The sequence below is a fragment of the Chelonia mydas genome, chromosome 1 (assembly GCF_015237465.2).
Source record: "Chelonia mydas isolate rCheMyd1 chromosome 1, rCheMyd1.pri.v2, whole genome shotgun sequence".
In the NCBI taxonomy this organism is placed as follows: domain Eukaryota; kingdom Metazoa; phylum Chordata; order Testudines; family Cheloniidae; genus Chelonia; species Chelonia mydas.
In genome coordinates, this window is record NC_057849.1 from 127689020 (window position 1) to 127712785 (window position 23766).

The 23766-nt window shown below is 41.6% G+C and overlaps 1 protein-coding gene across 3 annotated transcripts in view; it reads right to left on the reverse strand.

The window, feature by feature from the left end:
- LOC102946013 (pseudouridine 5'-phosphatase) overlaps positions 1-23766 on the reverse strand; it is a 137576-nt gene that overhangs the window by 83041 nt on the left and 30769 nt on the right. For all 3 annotated transcript variants that reach the window (XM_037899816.2, XM_043537781.1, XM_043537780.1), the window contains exon 2: positions 10497-10715. In XM_037899816.2, coding sequence (XP_037755744.1) covers positions 10497-10715 — 219 coding nt within the window. The remainder of the gene's footprint in view (positions 1-10496; positions 10716-23766) is intronic.

Sequence of the window (23766 nt, forward strand, 5' to 3'; positions counted from 1 at the left end):
CCAGGCTCGGGAAGCAAATGATCCAACCAGTGTACTAAATGATCATAATGGTCCCTTCTGACCTTAGTATCTATGAATCTATGAAACTATGAATCCTGGTCACGTGCCACCTGAGGCACACTGCACACCCACTGTCTCTTGCCTGGCGACTTCTAAGGACATTGGTAGTAAAATAGCTGAGGAGGCGGTCTTGCCCTATACCCATCTATAGTGTTCTCTCATAGGGGCAGGGGTATAAATGCCGAGCGAGCAAAGTGCTGTCCTCAAGTTTTTAAGGGAGTGGAGAGACTCATCTGTCTTTTCATGGAATAGGTTGATAATATCGAAAGGCAGATCTGGTATGGTACTCTGCACCTCTCTATGAAAACCTAAGGATTGCAACCCCGAGTGTCTCCTCGTAACAGTGACCGTAGCCACTCCCCTAGATGCATTATCTGCCACATCCACCACAGCTTGGAGGGAAGTTTTGACCACCAATCTGCTCTGATCCACTAAGGCCTTCAAGTGGGTCCTATCCTCCTCAGGGAGCTTGTCCTTAAATTTGAAAAATCTTGTTATAATTAATAAAATAATATTTGGCCAAGAGGACCTGAATAATTTGAGATCCTGAATTGGAGGGAGGTGGAAGAGAAAGGCTTTCTCCTTGGAAGGTCGAGTTGCTTGTGTCTATTATCAGAGGGAGTAGCCTGCGGGTGTTGTTGCTTGGATCATGCTGTAGCCACCTGCACCACTAAAGAGTTAGGCAGTGATTGAGAGAACAAAAACTCATACCCGCCCCCCTGCCGCCAAATGGGACAAAGTAGCGCATCTTGGCTCTCTTATGGTGGGAGCACAAGAAGCAGGAGTATGCCAAACCATCCTTACCAGATCCATGATAGCCTCATTGATGGAGAGGGCCACTTGATTGGGAGACTGGGACCAGAAAGCTGCAGAATGTCTACTAAATTGTGCTGAGGTTCCTGGTCTTTCTCAAGTTGAATCTCTAGCTTTGCAGGCACCCTGTGCATAAGCTCTTGATATTTTTAAAGTCATCCAACGGAGACGGAGAAGATGGAGTAACCACCTTATCCCCTGAAGATGACAAGATCACTCCCAGAATAGCTCACCTTCCCCTTCTGAATATTCCAGTGGGGACGATTGTGGGTGTCCACAGGATGGCAAATAGGTCTCCTGTACCAATCCTGGGTGTCTACGGTAGGGTTCCCACGGTCCCCAATATTGCCAATCGGCTGAGGAGGACCACCTGTCTCTTGGCCAATCATATCTGGTCAGAGACTGAAACCCTAACCTTCTGGGGCTCCTGTCTAGTGCCACCTCCATCCAATGCCGCAGCAGCTCCTGTGGGGCCTCAGACTCATCCACTGAGAAAGCTGGATCCCTTACCTCTGGTACCAATGATTGTGCCCCAAGGATGGCAGGTGGGATAGAAGAATGACTCTGCCTTGCCAGGATAGCATCTTCCTCTTGTGTATCCACATCCCAGAATAGACAGTCCCAATAATGTGCATAGTGAAGAGCAAATGTCCCCCAGGGAGACGTAGGAGAGTCCATTGGTGGAGTCATCAGAACCGGACCTTCCTTGGTTACTATGGTGGTTGGCTCCCTCCAGGGCTGTGTCACTACTGGTACACATTGGCTTTAAAAGAGGATGGGAGTACCAGGAGCTGTTTAACCCAAGCCTTCACCATTGGAGTCATACCCTTGTGTGCCTCCCTAGGGACTGAGTGGCTATATTTACTTAGGCCTAAGCCCTTTGTCCCCATATGCGCCAAATTTGATGGGGTCAGGGAGTGATCCTCTCTTTTTGGAACAGTCTTAGATTAAGATGGCTTGTCCTTGTATCTATGAAAGTGCCATTTGCTCTCATGTGAAGCCTTTTTTTAGGCTTAACAGTCTTAGCCTCTGCTTGGTGAGACTGATGTATGGGGCAGGCCAGGAGGGAAGGGGAGGTCCCTTAGACCAGATCTCATTGGAGCTTCATAGTCTTCTCCAGGAGATATTTTCTGAGTGTTAGTTCCCAACCCTCATGAGTTCTGGGGGAAAAAGATGCTGCACTTAATAGAAATATGAGACTCACTTAGGCAGCAGAGGCAGTACTGATGTTTGTTGCTCACCGAAAAGGAGCAATGGAAGGAAACAATTTTTTAACCTGGGGACACAGGGCATAATCCAAGACTACTCAGGGTGACAATGTCCCTGGGTGGGAAAGAAATGGGGGAAAAAAACTATCTAACTATACTTTGTAGAGTATACTACAGAGACTACTAAAACTATCTCTGTATAATACCTTACTGCAATGATGCAGTAAAAAGGGAGCTGATGACATCAAAGATTTCAACTCACATCCTGAGGGGGTAAGAAGAAACTGGAGAGGCATGTGCCTGCACCACCTTTTATGGCCGCGGGTCGGAGCACAAGGAGAGCTATGGTGTGCGTGCAGGCCAAAGGACACTGCTTATGAAAAATTCCTGCTTCAGGTGCATAGTGTGCATGCGTATTCCACATGTGGAACACACACAGGGACCATCATACAGAGAAATAATTCTTCCACTCTGCTCAGCACTGATAAGGCCTCAACTTGGAGTACTGTTTCCAGTTCTGGGTACCATACTTCAGAAAAAATGTGAATGAATTGAAGAAAGTCCAGAGGAGAGCAACAAAAATGATTAAAGATTAAAGATCTAGTAAACATGACCTACAAAGAAAGATTGGAAAAACTGGGTTTAGTCCAGAAAAGAGAAGATTGAGGAGGGATAACAGTCTTTCAGCAGGTAAAAGGTTGTTATAAAGAAGAGGCTGATAAATTGTTCGTCTTAACCACTGAGGACAGGATAAGAAGTAATGGGCTTAAATTGAAGCAAGAGAGATTTACGTTAGACATTAGGAAAAACACTGTAACTGTAAGGGTAGCTAAGCTTTATAACAAATTAGCTAGGGAGGATATGGAATCTCCACCACTGAAAGATTTTAAGAACAGGTTAGACAAGCACCTGTCAGGGATGGTCTAGATACTACTGAATCCTACCTAAATGCAGGGGATGGACTAAATGACCTATCAAAGTCTCTTCCAGTGCTACATTTCTACGACTATTCCTATTCTCAGATATATATATATATATATATATATATATATATATATATATAAAAATAGAGCTGGAAATTAATCTATTTCCAAGCCAAGGAAGTAACTAGCTGCTAGTAACTAATGCATCTTTCTCACTTTCCTGCACTTTAAACAATAACAAAGATTCTTCTCAGAGTGCAGTTGAGTCCATGTTCCAAGTAGGATTCTTCCCCTTTCCAACACACCTTCAAGAACTACCCCATTCATCCCATAAATTAATTTACATAACTGCAATGACTGCTAATTACACCTGTAACCAGTCAGAAATATAAAAAGAAAAAGTGTCATTGGTACATCCTGACAGCTCTGTCAAGCTGATATTTCCTAGGCCTAAACGAAGCCTAGATTAGCAGGAGACAATTTGAGGTTTAATAAACTGCTAAAATAACAAGTTCCATCCTGCACAATGTGCCACACTATGTGATAATATGTACGTAAAGGGCAATGCAAGAATGTTCCTTGCATTCACCCACGGGCCCCATGAAGTTAAGTACAATTTATAGTGACAGTGTGTTCCCTCACACAGAGAATATAAATTATGTAAGAAATAAACTATACCCAACTTTAGGGCTTTGGGATCAGAAGAATGACTTTATACAGTCAAGGGAGCACTGTTGCAAGTTCATGTTTCTACCAATCTAAAAGCAGGTGGAAAAGGGACCTTGGCAGCATGTTAAATTGTCTATACATTTTGTTTTATTGATGTGAACATTTCCAGAGGTCTAGTTAAGAGATCTAATTTTTTTAATTATATAAATATAACAAGGTTTTAGTTTTTCCTATGGACTCTCCTAATTTATTTTTTAAAGAGATTCTATGGCTGTGTTCACAATTTAATCTAACTATGATTGGTCAATAATGTTTTTGACTGTCCAAGTTGCCAGAGCTCCAAGAGGTAATTCTGGCTTTAATTAAAAAAGTTGGTGAAATCCTGAAAAGTTTTAACTTGACATTGATCCCAAGCAAAAGTAATGGAGCAGCTGATAAGGGACTTGATTAATAAAGATTTAAGAAAGGCAATATAATTAATGCCAATCAACATGGTTTTATGGAAAATAGATCTTGTCAGACTAACTTGATATCTTTTTTGATGAGATTACAAGTTTGATTGCTAAAGGCAATTGTGTTAATGTAACCATACTAAGACTTCTGTAAGACATTTGACTTACTACTACACAACATTTTGATTAAGAAATTATAACGAGACAAAATTAACATGGAATATATTATATGCATTAAAAATTAGCTAACTGACACGTCTCAAAATGTAATTGTAAATTGAGGAGTCATCATTGAAAGGGTGCGTTTTAGTGGGGTTCCAATGAGATCAGTTCTCAGGATTATGCAATTTAATATTTTCATCAATTAGACCTGGAAGAAAACATAAAATCTTCACTGAAAGTTTGGGCAAGTGGTAAATAATGAAGAGGACAGGTTACTGATACAGAGTGATCCAGATTATTTTATAAACTGGGCAAAAGCAAACACAGTTTTACTACAGCCAAATGTAAAGTCACAGAACTAGAAACAAAGAATGTAGGCCAAGCAGGATGGGGGACTATATCCTGGGAAGGAGTGACTCTGAAAAAGGTTTGGGAGTCACAGCGTATAATCAGCTGAATGTGAGCTCCCGGTACACTGTTGTGGCCACAGGACTAATGAAATAATTGGATATATAAACAGAGAACTCACAAGTAGAAATAAAGAAGTTATATTACTTCTGTATTTGGCAGTGCTGCAATTACAATTGGAATACTGTGTTCAATTCTGTGTCCACAATTCATAAAAAAGTTGAAAAATTTGAGAGGTTTCACAGAAGAGCCACTATACTGATTACAAGATTGGAAAATATGCCTTAAAGTGAAAGATTCAAGAAACTCAGTCTGTTTAGCATAACACGAGGAAAAGAAATTTGATAATAGAAGGCTCTTAAACTAACAAAGATATAAACTATCCAAAGATATAAGTTCCAATGGTTGGAAGTCAAAGCAGGACAAATTCAGACTAGAAATAAGGCAGTTTTTCAAAAACATTAATTAATCATTGCAAGGATTAATCAAGTGTTGTGGTGGATTCTCCATCACTGGAAAAATTTAAATCAAGAATGGATTTAAAAAAAAAAATGCTTTCATTCAAACAGGAATTTAATTGACGGTGGTATTGTAGCCTGTTTTACATAGGAGGTTTAGCTAGATGACCACAATGATCCATTCTGTCTTTACAGACTATGAATCTATGAAGTTTTGCTATTTTGGACTACCACTGTGAATAGCCTTATATTGTAGCTACCCATAATTAATGAAGATATGTTCTCGCTAAAACGAGCCACCCAAGCTCATGGAAAAGTTATAGCTTGATGAACAGCAAAGAAGTTTAAGGAGTTTTACCATATTTACATTAATATAGACTTACTGTATATGAACACTTACCAAGCACTTATTACATACAAATAATACATTACCTATTGTATTACAATACTCCTTTATTGGTCATGTTAGTTTTTAAGGTAAGTATACAAATGAAGAAAGGAGGTGGTGAGGATATAACAATTTTTTGTTGTTGCTGTTGTTTGGAGTTACATAAAAATTGATTATTAAAAAAAAGAAAATTTTAGAAAATATTTAGTTTTCAAAGAAGCAATCTTTCAACAAAAATATATTTTGTTAGAAACAATTTGACGTTTTGCTCACTTGTGGGATCAGAAAAAAAATCACCATAGATCCTACATCTGACAAGGAGTTTCACCCATGAATTAGTTTTCCTGTGCCTTGCCATGGCATTTCGAGAATGGGTAAAGTGACTTTTCTTCTCTTTCTTCAGATCTGCCATTTTGTTAATAAACCAGTTAGCAGTTCCCAGGGAACTCAGTGCTGCTTGGAGAAGAGAGCAGAACGATGACTGAGATAAAGAAGACTTAAGAAAAATAGAAATGGGAGCACACACACACACACACAAAATCAGTAATTTTTAAAAATAAATATGTCATTTGCTGAAGGGAGTCAAAAAGCTCACAGCTACCTTTGCTGCCTGGTTGGCAGCAAAATGGCAATGGGCTTGTTGACTCCCTTCATGGCAGTAACCGTAATTCAACCCACTTGTGAAGGTCAGCAGAAACTAACCTAAGACAGAATCTGAAATGGATTAACATTTTCAACAGCAAACGGGATTTAGGACCTTAAATTCCATGGATTAGACTCCTAAGCATCTAAGTGACTTCTGAAATTTTCATTTGTAGTCTATTAAATATACTTTACTTTTATAAATAGCTTTAAAATATAGCACAGAAGAACTGTCTTACACTTTACAATGTGTCTTGCCTTTCAGCTTCATGCTATTTTTTGTAGATTGTTGTGTTCTTTTCAAGGAATATAGTTTTTTCTGAGGTAGACCTCCATGTCCCTGATGGGGCAACTGACAATCTCCTCCATATTTTACTCCTTCACTTATAATACCATCCTTCAAAGCCTCCTTGTCATGGGGTTGCTACTCAAAGGAGCTGCTCCTGGACACCTCAGAGAGTAGGAAAGAAATTCTAATAATTGAACATATTGTCCCATATGTTTCTGACATATTGAGAAGCTGCCTATTAGCTTGATATTTAAATCTGTGCAGAACATTTTCACAAGTCCACTAGATGAGATCCTTTTCTATCATTTTTTGACAACATGGATCCTCATCCACGTGTTAAACCAGACATTTTCTTTCTGCCTACATAAAAGTTTGACAAGAATGAAAGACAAATTATTTCATTAAATTAGTTCAGCCTTCAGCTCTGACCCCAAATTGTCTAAATGCAAATGAGATTTACAATTTTAAAGAGATGTAAGGGATGTAGAGATATTTCAGATTCCTCTACATTTATTTGGCAAACAGTTCCCTTTTTAAAGAACTCACTTATTCCACAATCCAGACACTACTGACCTTCTTATTACTTCTACAAAACAGCTGACAAGCCAGTTTTGGTCATTCTCCAGTTAACAAGACCCAGGAAGTCAAAGCTATCCTTCCCTTCAAGAAGGAAAACTAAACCAACAGCAATTTGATGAGTTCAAGTAAAAAACAAATAGCCAAAAAATAAAGGAGAAGATAAAAAAATGAATCCTGTTTGGGCTGGTGGGGTAAGAAAATATTTTTTAAAAAGAAAAGCTATTTATTTATTTGCTTAATTGACTTTTATGTTATTCTATGTTCTCCAACTTTGAAAGTTGCTATGAGAAAAGACGGCTACTTACCTTTCGTGACTGTTGTTCTTCGAGATGTGTTGTTCATATCCCTTCCAACAGGTGTGTGCGCGCGCATGCTGCATGCACGATCATTGGAAATTTTTACCCTAGGGGACCCGTTGGGTCAGCTGAGGAGCCCCCTGGAGTGGTGCCTTTGTGGTGGTGTATATAGGACCCTGCTGACCTGCCACCTGCTCAGTTCTTTCTTGACAGAATATTCCGACAGAGGGAGGCAGAAGGGATTTGGAATGGACATTAGCAACGCATCTTGAAGAAAAACAGTTACAAAAGGTAAGTAACCGTCTTTTCTTCTTCGAGTGATTGCTCATGTCCATTCCAATAGGTGACTCCCAAGCAGTTTCGACAGAGGAGGGGGTCAGAGTTCACCAAGTTGCTGATTGCAGTACTGCCCTGCTGAAGGCTACATTTTCCCTCGCCTATTGAATGATGGCATACTGTGAATGAAGGAGTGGATGGAAGACCACGTTGCTGCCATGCATATGTCCTGAATGGGGACCTGTGCGAGGAACGCAGCGGAAGAGGCCTGGGCCCTTGTGGAGTATGCCGTCAATACTGGGGCTGGGATCTTAGCCAGGTCAAAGTGCGTTCTGATGCAGGAAATGATCCATGAAGAGATGTGCTGGGACGAGATGGGAAGCCCTTTCATCCTCTCGGTGATTGCAATAAAAACCTCTGGTGACTTACAAAACGGCTTTGTGCGTTCAATGTAGAAGACTAGGGTATGCCTGACATCCAGGGAATGGAGTGCCCACTCATTGTTGCTGGCATGAGGTTTAGGAAAGAATACCGGTAGAAATATGTCCTGGTTAACATGTAATTACAATACTACCTTGGGTAGGAACGCTGGGTGAGGGCGTAGATGCACGTTGTCCTTGTAAAAGACCACGTAGGGGGGCTCGGAAGTTAGTGCTCTGAGCTCGGAGACCCTTCTGGCCGAGGTTATGGCCACCAGAAAGGCCACCTTCCAGGAAAGGTAGGATAAGGGGCAGATCGCAAGGGGCTTGAAAGGGGACCCATGAGTCCGGAAAGGAACAGGTTAAGATTCCACCGGGGAATGGGCTGCCTCACCTGAGGCTAAAGCCTATCCAAGCCCTTAATAAAGTGGCCCACCATGGGATTGCTTAAGACTGACCTGCCCGCCACACCCGGATGGAAGGCCAAGATGGCCACCAGGTGTACCTTAATAGATGATATGGCAAACCCCTGTTGCTTCAGGTACAAGAGGTAGTCTAGCACAAGGGGAATAGAGGCTTGCTACGGGGAGGTATCTTTCTGTATGGACCAAATGGAGAAACGCTTCCACTTTGTCAGGTACGTTGTGTGAGTGGAGGGCTTCCTGCTCCCCAACAGAACTTCCCTAACAGAGTCTGAGCTGGTTCAAGCTGGTTCAGCCATGGAGTTTCCACACCATGAGGTGGAGGGACTCCAGGTTGGGGTGTTGTAGTTGGCCGTGATCCTGTGTGATGAGGTCCGGGAGCATAGGAAGGGCCACTGGCCTGTCCACTGATAGGTTCAGCAGTCGGGGCCACGCTGGTGCTATGAGGATCACTGAATCCCTGTCCTGTCAGAACTTGAGGAGGACCTGCTCTATGAGGGGGAAGGGCGGGAACGCATATAGCAGGTGACTCGTCCACGGTAGGTGAAAGGTGTCTGCTATGGAGCCTTGGCTGTGGTTCTGAAAGGAGCAGAACAGCTGACTCTTTCTGTTGCTCCCTGTTGCAAACAGGTCCACGAGAGGATAGCCCCAACTCTGGAAGATCGAAAGGGCAATGTCCGCTCTGAGTGACCACTCGTGAGTGTTGAATGAGCAGCTGAGGTGGTCCGCTAGCTCGTTCTGTGCTACCGGCAGATATGAGGCCTGTAGCTGGATACAGTGTGTGACACAGAAGTCCCACAGTCAGAGAGCTTCCTGGCACAGGGGAGAGGAGTGAGCACCACCTTGTTTGTTTATATAGAACATCACTGTGGCGTTGTCCGTCAGTACTGCGACACATTTGCCCTGAAGATGGGCCTGGAATTGCTCTCAGCTCCCTGACATTGATATGCAGCGATAGTTCTGGTTGTGACCACATGACTTGAGTTCTGATACTGCCCAGGTGCACTCCCCAGCCCATCTGGGATGCATCTGTGAGCAGCAACAGTGAGGGCTGAGGGCCAGCTGAGTGTCAGCTGAATATACAAATTATATCCAGATTTTCTGTTTCTGGTTTTTTAAACTTGCTCCCCTCTCCAGCTCCACCCCCACCACACTCATTTTACCCTCAGCCCTCTTAAGATATTAAGAAATTAGATATAAATATAGCCACCCCTCAAAAAAAAAAAATCTAGACTATTGGTAGTGCACCATAAAGGCTGAAAGGCCAAACATTCAAAATCCAGAAAGTTCCAAAAGTTATGTTTGTTACGTTTACATTAATTATGCTACTTTGCACATACCTGGAATTTGCTATTCTGCCCTCTCTCATTATATTTTGCCATAAAATACTGCTGTTTGTTCCGGAAACATTAACTTTACATTCTATGTTGGTAACAAACTTAGTTTAGAGCTTTCTTCTTTTGCATGCCTGAACTTGTTACGTAGGGTTTTTTCCCCTCCCCCAATACATACTACAAACTTAAACGAAAGAAAATGTTACTAATGGAACCAAGATTACAAGTTCAAGAACTCAGAATATGCAACATATATACATGGACAGACACACAAGTCTGTCCATGTGTGTAAAGGCATGCATATTGTTTATTTTACACAATACACTGGAGTGTATACACATACACACCTTAAAAAAAACTTGTTGAATTACACAGCTACTCTCAAATATTATAAAGCAAAGACTAGATCATGAAACTTATAAACTTCATGCATATTTATCCTGTCCATGTGTTTTTCTGTTCTTTAAAACATGTATTAAGAGCAGCTGTTCCACAAGTGTATATGAAAAAGCTCTCAGCATCCTCAGTACCTTTCTACCAAGTAAACAGGAAATTTTTAGCAAAACCTGTCAAGCAAAGAGTGAAGAAATCAGGTCTGTGAGAGAAAGTGCTTTGTGAAAGGAGGTTTTAGAACTATACAATAGTCACAGTGTTTAAATAATTTCATATGCAGTTATTTAAATATTGAAGAGAAACACCTGGCATCAATGCAGCATTAGGAAATATTTTTTCCTGCTTCATTTTACTTTCATGCAGTAGCTCCTCTTTGGTCATTGGAAGCTCAAGTACATCTCGAATAATCTGTGCTCCCTCCAATGCTTTTTTACCCATGACTAATGATTTCAAATCCCAGGTATATGCCTTTCCAAAGCGTTCACAGATTTCTTGAAAAACCGTAGTATAAAGATGCTCAGTATCTGCAAAAAAAGAGAAAGAAAAGGCATTTGTAATAAGCAAGGCTGGAATCAGAACCAAGCTCTTATGTTAAGAACACCCAAACTTTGCCTAATTGGAGGGTTACACTGGCAATTTGTCAGGTGCCACAGGAGCATATCCCTAAATGGAACTCATAACAGCTGCCCTTGTATTTAATACAGAAGTGCAGCCAGACTGCTGAGATCCACATAGTACACCAAGTATCAGGTATTCTTACTCTTCAAAGGCAACACTTCCATGTTATAGGAAAGTGCTGTGGGTCATGATAAAGAACTGTATTGACCTGCAGTTTCACTGCCTCTATCCCGCCTGGGCTACTACACAGTACATGTAAGAAAAGCAATCTTAATTAAGAGATCATATCTATTCTTCAACTGAGGGCTTATCTACACTATCGCCTAAGTCAATGTAAGTTACATTGCTCAAGGGTGTGAAAAAGCCACCCCCCCTGAGTGATGTAAGTTACATCAACTTAAAGCAGTGTCCACACCACTCTATGTCAGCAGGAGATGCTCTCCCGCTGACCTAGCTTCTGCCTTTCGTTGAGGTGGAGTATTATGCTGACGGGAGAGGGTTCTCCCGTTGGCAGGGCACATCTTCACCAGACGTGCTACAGCATGCAGCTGCGCAGTAGTGTAGACTATCCCTGAGAAAGAAAAACAGAGAAGGAAATCTGGTACTTGAAGGATGTCATTACATCTTCAATTTAAATTACAACAAATAATTTATTTTAAAAGTTATATTAATGTCTTTAAACATCAGCTGCAGAGTCCCTTCAAAAGATACCACAGTCATTATCACAGTTGGCATCACTACATTTATATCTGACCGTGTTTCCACTATAGCCCTGCCCTCCCATCTCTTTCTGTTTCCAGGGGTTAATGGTAAGAGGTCACTTCAGGCAGTATCTTGGCATATAAAAACTCAGCCTTGGGACAAAGCTTTTCTTTTTAAATATGATTAGTTTTAAAAACAAAAAAAATACCCGCCCTCTCCTGCCAAGAATAGAACTTTTCCGAGGTTTGGAAAAGTGAAGGTTGATAACATTAGATCTAGTCAGAGAGAATGTGGCTAGTAATATCTCTATTATTTTAGTTCCCACCTCTTAAGCAGAGATTATAAACTGTACCTTTAAAAGTAGAGTCTCTTAAACACTATAGGTTGCTTTCCCACCATGTTCTCATTTTTCTCCCTCATACATTCCCTTGCCTAGAAACCTTTCACCTTCTTTTAACTTAGTCAAAGGTAATAGTTAAATGAACAATTTCTCAATATGTTTTTCAAACGTTTCAGTACTTTCTATGTGAACAGACTACAGCCAACATCTGGGGAAAAGTTGTAGACATCTTTCAAATGCACTGAAAGAAATTATAGAGAATGTTTCCTCTTAATGGAGCAGTTGGCGTGTACTTAACACAGACTTTTTTGACAGTTTTCCACTTTTCTAAGATCTTGATTAAAATAAATAATTTAACATATAAGAGAGAGGCTAGAAAGGTTTTTACACAGTACAATACGCGCTTCAGCGTCAACTCAAGCCTGCCTCACTTTGAGTGTGTGTTTCTCACCTACAGTTTATTTAAAAGTTTCAGGATCTGTAGTTTGAGCTTGAACTTTCAGAACAACAAATCCACCATACTAACGTGCTGGAAGATTCTCTCTAGATGATTTCTAGATTGGATCCTAATGAAAAAAAGTTCCTATTCAAGGTTACACTTATAAACTTGTTCCTTTTATTTTGGGAAATTATTTTTAAGAAAAGAAAAATAAAATGTACAAGTTGTGAATGAGAATGTGTTCCACTCACTGTCCTGCTAAGTATCATGGAGAAAAAAAGAATATTTCAGAAACTTTCAATTCTAAGCTTTGCCATCGTGATAGCTTAGAGAACAGACTAAAGAGGTGGTAGCAAATGTGAGCAATACAGTCATAGAATCATAGAATATCAGGGTTGGAAGGGACCCCAGAAGGTCATCTAGTCCAACCCCCTGCTCAAAGCAGGACCAAGTCCCAGTTAAATCATCCCAGCCAGGGCTTTGTCAAGCCTGACCTTAAAAACCTGTAAGGAAGGAGATTCTACCACCTCCCTAGGTAACGCATTCCAGTGTTTCACCACCCTCTTAGTGAAAAAGTTTTTCCTAATATCCAATCTAAACCTCCCCCATTGCAACTTGAGACCATTACTCCTCGTTCTGTCATCTGCTACCACTGAGAACAGTCTAGATCCATCCTCTTTGAAACCCCCTTTCAGGTAGTTGAAAGCAGCTATCAAATCCCCCCTCATTCTTCTCTTCTGCAGACTAAACAATCCCAGCTCCCTCAGCCTCTCCTCATAAGTCATGTGCTCTAGACCCCTAATCATTTTTGTTGCCCTTCGCTGGACTCTTTCCAATTTATCCACATCCTTCTTGTAGTGTGGGGCCCAAAACTGGACACAGTACTCCAGATGAGGCCTCACCAGTGTCGAATAGAGGGGAACGATCACGTCCCTCGATCTGCTCGCTATGCCCCTACTTATACATCCCAAAATGCCATTGGCCTTCTTGGCAACAAGGGCACACTGCTGACTCATATCCAGCTTCTCGTCCACTGTCACCCCTAGGTCCTTTTCCGCAGAACTGCTGCCTAGCCATTCGGTCCCTAGTCTGTAGCGGTGCATTGGATTCTTCCATCCTAAGTGCAGGACCCTGCACTTATCCTTATTGAACCTCATCAGATTTCTTTTGGCCCAATCCTCCAATTTGTCTAGGTCCTTCTGTATCCTATCCCTCCCCTCCAGCGTATCTACCACTCCTCCCAGTTTAGTATCATCCGCAAATTTGCTGAGAGTGCAATCCACACCATCCTCCAGATCATTTATGAAGATATTGAACAAAACCGGCCCCAGGACCGACCCCTGGGGCACTCCACTTGACACCGGCTGCCAACTAGACATGGAGCCATTGATCACTACCCGTTGAGCCCGACAATCTAGCCAGCTTTCTACCCACCTTATAGTGCATTCATCCAGTCCCTGCCCTCTGCAGCAGCCTGACGCATAACATACTCCTTTGCTGCTCAACTCCACTAGTTTGCTTTTCTTGAGACCAGCAGACAGTTCTAATTTGAGATCAATGAGAAACATATGGGATATTTCCTATCATCTCAGTAGGAAAAAGTGAATACACGGCACAAACAAAGGATTTTTCTGACACTTTGGTTTCAGCATTCTGTGTCAGTAAATAGAAGAGAACCTGAAGTTCAAAGGGGTTCAGTAAAGGTCCATCGTAGTTTAAGGAGTCTAGAAGTCTAGCAGACAGGTCAGGAAGTAACCCTCAGCCTACAAAAATCTGTAACATTTGCTGCAGATGCTGCTTAAGCAATTCAAATGTAGAGGGGGCAAAGAGTTAAGTGCATGACTAATTTAATCCTGGGTAGCCCCCAAGCAGACAGGTTACATATCACAATACTGCTCCAGATCAGCACAAATTCAAGTGAGTTGGCCCTGAATGGTGTCCAGATTGATAGCTTGAGAAAGGAGAAAAACTGTTCACTTGGCACTACCAGCTGGTGCTCTCAGCAAGTTGAGGTTAAGATGAATTGACAAGATAATGCTTAAGATGTCACAGCTCTGTTTTTCCTTTGTTTCTGATCTGTTGAGAATTAAAAAAAAATAAAATAAAATTGAGATCAACTAGAAAAAAAAAGAAACCTAAACCTTGATAAAACCTGGGCATTGGAAAAATGGCTGCAATGGAAATTCTAAGAATCTCTAGTTTCTTATATCATGACTTCAGGTAAAATTATGAATGTATGAATTCTTAAGAAACAAAAAGATTTTCCATCTGATATTTTCATGATTAAAGAAGGCAGAACCCTTGCGGTCCTCCTGTGCCCATAGCTGCAATTTGGAAGGATCTTACACAGGTGTGGAAGCTTTACTCCCCTGGGCAAACCTGTAGGCCTATAGCACAATTAATAAAGTAACTGAAATAACTCAGACTTAATCTTCAGTCAGAATCTGGGACAACATCTAAATAAAAATAAATAAAATAAGACTCCCAGTGCCTGCAATTTGTATATTTTTTTTGTTAAAAAAAATAAACAACAGAGCCAACCGCGAGTGTGTGTGTTTGGTGTCACAAACACACACACGATTACTTCCATGTTTTTTTAAAATACAAAAACATGTGTGAACTTCCCCTGGGAACTCTGCAACATCAGCTAACTATCCAACAGTAACAGTACTCTTAACTTTGTTATCCATGCTGACTTGGGAGTATCTCAAAAAAAGCGCTGAACACACTACAGCCAGGTTAGTTTTCGTTCCATTACAAGCAGGGGCTGGGGGTGGAGGGTGGGGGCGGGGGAGGGGAGGGGCAGAAATGGGGGAGACATGCATAGCCAGCTAAATGGCAAGACAGTATGAGTGTGGAAAGTAATTGTATTTTACCATATGCAAACAATGGAAAGTAAAATATTCTATATAAAACTAACGTGTGAGTGTCAAAGGCACGAAGGGGAAGCTCAACTCCCATTGAAAGGCAAGAGGAGTTGTGTGCCTAGCTACCCTTTATACCTTTGAAAATCCTTCCTGTGTTAACTGTGTCCTTCTAAACTTCATCCCATCTCATCTCTTTTACCTAGACGTAGTCAATATGATGTATTGCCCACCAAATTCATTTCACTGGGGAAGAGTGATTTTATTCCCTAGCCACAAAGTCATTCCATAGTCATTTTTATAGTGACCCTTCTTGTACAGAGAAAGGAAAGGCTACTCCATAGTTGTTGCTTACACTGTGCAAAAGCCAGTCACAATAAATACAGATAAAGTGACAAGAATTATAGAGGTGTTGGATTGCTCTATTTGTGATCCAGCAGAAAAATATGCTGAAGCATACCCGGAAAGCCTGGAGGTGACTTGTGTCATAGTATACTGTAAAACATGATTGTTTATAATCTGTTGAAATCACCAAAGAGAATCTGAATTAAAAGACCAGATCTAGCCAGGTTAGGGTTGTGTATTGGTTGCCCATCACTGTAGTATCTAAGCAACTCCTCTTTATCAATTGCCTGAGATCCAGGAAGATACTTGAAGATGGCAAAATGTAACTTATTAATGAATAAAGCCTGGATCTAAGTTTTTTTTGCCTGTTTTATTAATTTATTACAACACATTTTAACTTAATCTACAGTTTATCAAGAAGACAAGGTTAATAGGCATGCCAGCTTCCTTCAGCTATAGATATGGCTATGATATAGTCATGAGTATTTTTAGTAAGTCATGGACAGGTCACAGGCAATACACAAAAATTCACAGCCCGTGACTAATACTATATATATCCCTGACTAAATCTTAAATGGGTCACTGCTGGGGGGCGCAGGGACCGCTGCGGAGGGGTTGGGGGGAACGTGTCTGGAGGGGCCGCTGCTAGGGGGGAACTGGAGGGCTGTGGCTGGGGGCGGTTGCTCCAGGGGCCTAATGTTGGGGGGAAGGCAGCTGCTTGGACGGCCTTGGGGGTCAGTCACACTGGCCCCCGCAGAAGTCACAGAGATTGCGGAAAGTCACGGAATCCGTGGCTTCCATGACCTCCACGACAAACACGGAGCCCTAGCTATAGGTTTTGCTTTATTGTTTGCTTGTATGACCTGGTTCATCTGTACTGTTGTCTTGATTGAATAAACATGTCCATGGTTTGTTCTTTTTCACTGAATCTGGTTTATCACTTGAATTCTAACTAAATTTGATATTTTAACTGTGCACTTTATAAAAAAATGGGCCCAAACTGGACCCCAGAATCTAAACTCCACCAGGTTTTAGGTGTTTTGGGGGGAGAGACCAGGAGGGGGGAATGAAGGAAGAGAGATGGCATGCAGAAGGGAGAATTTTGTTTTCAAATCAAAGGTTTCAAGTACCTCTACAATTTTCATAGAAAATATGATCCAAAAAAGGAAAGGGCCTACTTTCTGGCTTCCATTTAGCCAAAGACCTGGTAGTAATGGGGGGACTTTAACCAACCAGACATATGTTGGAAAAGTAAAATGGCAAAACACAAAATTTCCAATAAGTTCTTGGAATGTATTGGGGACAACTTTTTGTTTCAGAAAACAGAGGGGAGTAACCAGGGGCAAGCCATTTTAGATTTGATTCAGACCAACAGGGAGGAATTGGTAGCGAATCTGAAGATGAAAGACAATTTGGGTAAAAGAGATCACAAAATGATAGATTTCATGATTCTAAGGAAAGGAAGGAGTGAGAGGACAAAGATTTCACATAAGTAGACTTTAACAAACTCAGAGGACTGGTAGGTGAGGTCCCATGGGAAGAAAATCTAAGGGAAAAAAGGTTCAGGAGAGCTGGTACTTTCTCAGAGAGACTATATTAATTGCAGTCTATCCTGATGCGAAGGAAAGTCAGGAAGTAGGAAGCCAATATGGCTCCATCAGGAACTCTTTAATGACCTGAAAATCAGAAAATAATCCTACAAAAGGTGGAAATATGGATAAATTTAACTATCAAATCATAAAAATATAACCAAGAAACAGCATCTGTGTCGAGTGTGTTTTCCCCAACACTCAACGTAGAAAGAGATATTACTAGAACTAGATTATTCTTGCAGAGCTTTCTAAAGTTCAGGATGAGAACGCCTTTCTGTCTAAAGGACAACTTTAAGTGCTCTAAAACCTGCACATTTATTTAGATTTCTTGAAATTTGCTGTGCCATGTGGGGATGCAAAATAGGATTAGCATTCCAAATTTGGGGTCATTTGAGCAAGGTAAGGTACAAACCCGGCCACAGAGAGAGAAGGGGGCTGGGTTGGGAGAGGTCAGTTAGACTGGGTGGGCCAGGGCCATGGCAGGAGCAGAGGGCCCGAGTGGGGAGACAGGGCTTGACTCGGTATACAGGTTGGGCTACATAACCTACTCCTGGGGGAATTCTGCGCCACTGCACATGTGCAGAATTTATGTCCCCGGCACATTTCTTTACTTCCCTGCAGAAAATTATTTTCTGATGGGGAAGCAAAGGGAAGCCGCAAGAGCAGTCATGTGACTCTTCCCAGGAATATGTTTCAGGGCCCAGGGCAGCTTCCAGAGAGGTAAATCACTTTGGGGCAGGAGGTGGGAGTGGGGAAGACCCGGCTGGTGGCTCCTACCCTGCGCCAGGCTCAGCTGCTAGTCCCAGCTGGGCTGGGCAAGACGGGATTTCCTCTTCCCCTGCACGGCAGCCAGGGCAGGGTCAGACCCACCATCAGATTTCTCTGCCCGCTGCAGGAGGCTCTGCAAAGTCCCCCCGTCCCACTTCCTGCACCCATCACTCCTCAGGGCTGCAGGGGGAGGGATCCCTGTACAGGGAACTGCTCCCCCATCTGCCCAACCCCCGTGCATCCAGACCCCCTCATACGCACACCCTTCCACCAAGCCTCACCCCCCACACTCAGAACCCTCCCGCCGAGCCCCATGCCCCCTGCACCTGGACCACCCCGACGAGACACCTGCACCCGGATCCCCAGTCCACTGAGATGCAATCAGCCACCCCACTGAGCCCACTCCCCCAGCATCTGGCCCCCCACTGAGTCCCCCACACCCAGATTTTCTGCCAATCTCTACCTCACCAAACTCCCCTCCCCGCTGAGCCCCAACCACCTTCACCTGGACCCCCCTGCAGAGTCCCATTACCATTGCACCCAGAACCCCACAACAAGTCCCTGTGCATCCAGATCCCAAACTGAGCACTTGCACCCAGACTGACCCACCCAGAGCCCTCTCAACCCACACTTGGATCCCCCCATACTAAGCCCCTCCACATTTGGATCCTGCCTTGCTGAGCCTGCCTGCCCACTCTTGGTGCATCTGGCACAGATGGGCTGGGCGCTGGGGTGTTTCTGGGGCTGGCCCGGTCCTTGCACTGTGTCAGGGTTCGGTGCAGCCTCACCGCTGAATCCATGTCCTGGGGGGAGCTGCACAGTGATCTCCCACCTATGTGCAGTCAGTGGCCTGTGCTCCCCAGTGCCATGCTGGAGCCTCCACATTTATTTGATAAATAAAATTTGCAGATTTTTTAAAATATTGGGCAATCATTTTAATTTTTTTGGTGTAGAATTTTTAATTTTTTTGCACAAAATGCTCTCAGGAATAATAACCAAGTAAGCATGATACCCTCCAGTGAGCTGCTGTCGGTGATCTGAATTCGCAGCAGAGGGCACCAGACAGCATGGAGGTACTTTTTACATGCTAATGGCTTAACGGGACAGGAAGGGGAGGGTTACATGGAAATGCTGGCCAGGAGAGTGGGGGTGGAGAAGGAGAGAGATAGTCATCTCTCTTGTGCTTAAAAGTTACTGTAACCACCACATAGTTAAAAAAAACTGTTTTGATTTTGGAACATAGATTATGCCTGCGATTTCTCTCCCTGCCCTGTTATCAAAGACACACTTTCAACATTTCAAAGCATTATACCCATTTTACTAAAACAAAGTCAGCAAGAATGGTGGAGGAGTTAGACTAATCAGAAATCACATAATAATCTTTACTTTTACCTAGCCACAGTAGCACCTCAAATGGAAACCTTCATGCTAACTACCACTGCCTAAATGACCACTAACTCCTTCAAAAACATTTCTCCTCTTTCTTTAAAAAAAACTAGGAAATTCACTGACAAAAAATGTGGATTAAAGAAGAGTTAAGGCTGGCTGGTGGTATCCTATGCCTTTTACAACATCAAGTTCAGCAAAACTCAATTAATTCCTAATCTTGCTGTAAATTTCATTGGCAGTCAGCTGTCCTCACATAATATAATGAGCAACTAACAGCATTATTTCAAGAGAGGCCACAAATTAAAAAAAAAAATACAGTAAAGAAACATTTATGAGTTGGAGGAAATTCCTTCTGAGTAAACTTTATTGTTGGGATTTATTTTTTTGTTATAAAAACTAATTCATTCATTATAAAACTTGTTTTATTAAGTACCCAGAGCTTGTGATGAGTGCATTTCAAATCAATGAATGAAAGAAAGTATTAATAATTCACAATTATATTTATATCTAGTAATTGATCTCATTATTGAAGAACCTGAGTTCCTTGCACATTTTAAAAGTTATACATGCCAGCCGTTTCTCCTCTCTATCCCCACTGATGGAAAGCGTTTTTCTTTTTAGTTGGGGGAAAAGCTAGGTCAAAGAGGTAGGCACATTATGTTCTAGTGAAGTGGGGCGGGGCAAGGAAGAGAGAGAGTCAGGATAAATAAAACAAACAATAAGAAGTCACTAGGACCAAATGGTATTCACAAAGAGTTCTGAATTCAAATTCAAGGAATTCAAATATGAAATTGCAAAACTACTAACTGTGGTATGTAACCTATCGCTTAAATCAGCCTCTGAACCAGATGACTGGCAGATAGCTAATTTGATTCCAATTTTTAAAAAAGGCTCCAGAGGTGATCTTGGCAGTTACAGGCCTGTAAGACTAACTTATGTACCAGACAAACTGGTTGAAACTACAGTAAAGAACAGAATTATCAGATACACAGATGAACACAATATGTTGGGGAAGAGTCAATACAAGCTTTTGTAAAGTGAATTTCTGCTTTACCAATCTATTAGAATTATTTCACGGGATAAGCAGACATGTGGACAAGGGTGAGCCAATGGATATAGTGTACATGGACTTTCAGAAAAACGTTGACAAGCTCCCTCACCAAAGGTTCTTAAGCAAAGTAAGCAGTGATGAGATAAGAGGGAAGATCCTCTCATGGATTAGTAACTGGTTTAAAGATAGCAAACAAAGGGTAGGAATAAATTATCAGTTTTCAAAGCAGAGAGAAGTAAGTAATGATGTCCCCCAAGGATCTGTACTAGAACCTGTGCTGTTCAACATATTCATAAATTATCTGTAAAAATGGGTAAACAGTGAGGTGGCAAAGTTTACAGATAACACAAAATTACTCAAGATAGGTAAGTCTAAACCTGACTGCAAAGAGTCACAAAAAGATCTCACAAAATTGGGAGACTGGGCAACAAATTGGCAGATGAAATTCATTATTCATAAATACAAAGTAATGCACACTGGAAAACATAATCCCAACTATACATACACAGTGATGGGGTCTAAATGAGCTATTATCACTCAAGAAAATATCTTGGAGTCATTGTGGATAGTTCTTTGAAAACATCTACTCAATTTGCAGCAGAAGTAAAAAAAGCTAACAGAATGTTAGGAACCATTACGAAATGGATAGATAATACAGAAAATATCATACCACCACTATATAAATCCAAGATATGCGCATACCTTGAATACTGCATGCAGTTCTGGTTTCTCCATCTCAAATACACACACACACACACACACGAAAAAGTACTGACAACAGCAACAATAATTAAGGGTATGGAACAGCTTCCATTTGAGGAGAGATTAAAAAGACAGGGACTGTACAACTCAGAAGAGACAACTGAGGGATGTTATGATAGAGGGCTATAAAATCATGAACAGTGTGAATAAGGAAGTGTTATTTACCCCTTCACATAAAACGAGAACCGGGGGTAACCCAATGAAATGAATAGGCAGCAGGTTTAGAACAAACATAAGGAAGTACTTCTCCACAAAATGTACAGTCAACCTGTGGGACTCATTCTCGGGGGATGTTGTGAAGGCCAAAAGTATAACTGGGTTCCAAAAAGAATAAGATACATTCATGGAGGATATGTCCATCAATAGCTATTAGTGAAGATGGTCAGGGACACAATCCCATGCTCTCGGTGTCCTTAAACCTCTGACAGCTGATACTAGACAGGAGAGGATGGATAACTCAATAAATTGCCCTGTTCTGTTTTATCCTCTCTGAAGCATCTGGCACCAGCCACTGTCAGAAAACAGGATAGTATTCAAGATGGACTATTGGAAAGCTCCAGGCATTGCTAAGGAATAACTTCTCATTTCACTCATAACATTTTCTCTGAAAATTCCCCTACTAGCATCTGTACCAGCCTTTTTGGGGAAAGCTCTTGTTTCTTTATTAGTTGTGTAACTCAACTTGGGATAGAAATGGCAGAAGTTTTAGTGCAGACAGCACTAGTGTTTTCCTGTTACATCTTCAAACCTAAGAACGGTGCTAGAAGACGCAGGAGTTTAAAAAAAAACAGCAGTGAACTGCACAGACAGCAATGAAATTGTGTGAAAACCACTGAACATGCAGCCAAGGACTCTACCAAGGAACAGCAACCCTAGAAGAGGACAGAGGAGAGTTTAGTTAAGGAAAGTCAAAATGTTGCCCTTCCAAAAAGGATATGTATTCAGCTCTAATAGTGAGAAGGTAGGGTTAAGTTAATCACACACACACCATGGCAGGCTTCCAAATCACCATATTATGGAAGCAAGTCACTGAAGCGGCCACAAGTGTTTTGCAGATAGACCACTGTACATACACATTCTCTATTCTTTTCTGTCCTCTCTTTTCCCGTGTGGATTTGTCATGTCTGTCCTAAAAGCAGATGCCACAGAGCCCTGAGGCATTCTGGCACTTGAACCTTCTACTTGGTCACAACATGACTGATTATAAATCCATTTAGACTTGGCCCTAACATGACTGAATACTAATCAACTTATACAATCTATGAACAGAGATCGCTTTTCCCTTGGACTTCTTCCCAAATACTATGAACAATCCAGATGACTTTCTAAAGTAGGCTCTAGGTATTAAACAACAGTGTTTTTCATATACAGGTTTTGAAGACTGGCCTCACGAGATATATCATGTTGATGAAGGAGGAAGAGCAAAAGGGTAATTGTCTTGACTGATTTGCAATTCTGACACTATGTTGGGGGTAGAACTTGAACTGAGATTAGGAGGATGCATGGGGGACTGGGTAATTCACCGAGACATTTGGGAACTTAGACTACCTGGTATGCCTAATCGATTTTTAGTCAGTGCTCCCAGAATAATATAGCTCAGTGGTTTGAGCATTGGCCTGCTAAACACAGGGTTGTGAGTTCAATCCTTGAGGGGGCCATTTAGGGATCTGGGGCAAATATTGGGGATTGGTCCTGCTTTGAGCAGGGGGTTGGACTAGATGACCTCCTGGGGTCCCTTCCAACCCTGATATTCTATAAATCTATAACACCCAACATTTGGATAGCGAGAGGGAGTCAATGGATATTCTGGCCATGAGAACCCCCACAGCTTCAGTGTGTACACAAACTGAAGCCAGGGGAAGTTGTCACTGTTCATGACAACGTTTGTTAAGAGGGTATGGGACAAGGAACTACCCTGACAGGACACCTACTCTTCCAAGCTAATGATAGCTGTGTGCATGTTGAGGCCACCATATTACAAGATATTCATTTTAATCTCACCACTGCTGCAGGCCTGTGGATAGAATTTTTCAATCAGCCCTTAGGTTTCAGATACCCTTTAACTAGACCACCCTAATACCTGATCGATTCCAAAATTTACTTTCACTCCTACCAGAGATTCAGAAAATTTCTGAGTTACAAGGGCAACTTCATATGCTTCAAAATATATATCAAGTTGAAAAGTATGCCTTTCGTACCGCTTATAGACATATAAGCTTATGTACATAGTATGATGTATTGTGTTTTGCGACTAAAACTGTGCAACAACCCCATTATAGTATTATAGTGGGCATGTTATTGCTTGTACTGTTGTTATTTGTTTAGGGTTATGTTATTGTTGTTGTAAGGGACGTAATAATAATAATAATACTCTTCATGTCCATACTAACCATGCATTGTCATTGTATCCAATTAAAACCCCTAAGGTTGAAGTATCTGATGCAGAGTTTGAAATACAAAATTTAATGAAAATGGAAGTTTAAAATTGACTTTTAAAATTGACTGGAAGCACAAAAGGGGGGAGTGTGGAAGTAGATAAAGAGAATTTGGATGCAGGCCTCTATATTGAGCATGAGTCAGGCTTACTCTAGCTTTAATAACACGAGATTTGTAGCAGCGGGGATAGTGCGAAGAAAGTGGAAGGAATATGTATAAACAATATGCAGTTGTTGCTTATTATTGTCTGTAATAAAGGTATAAATACT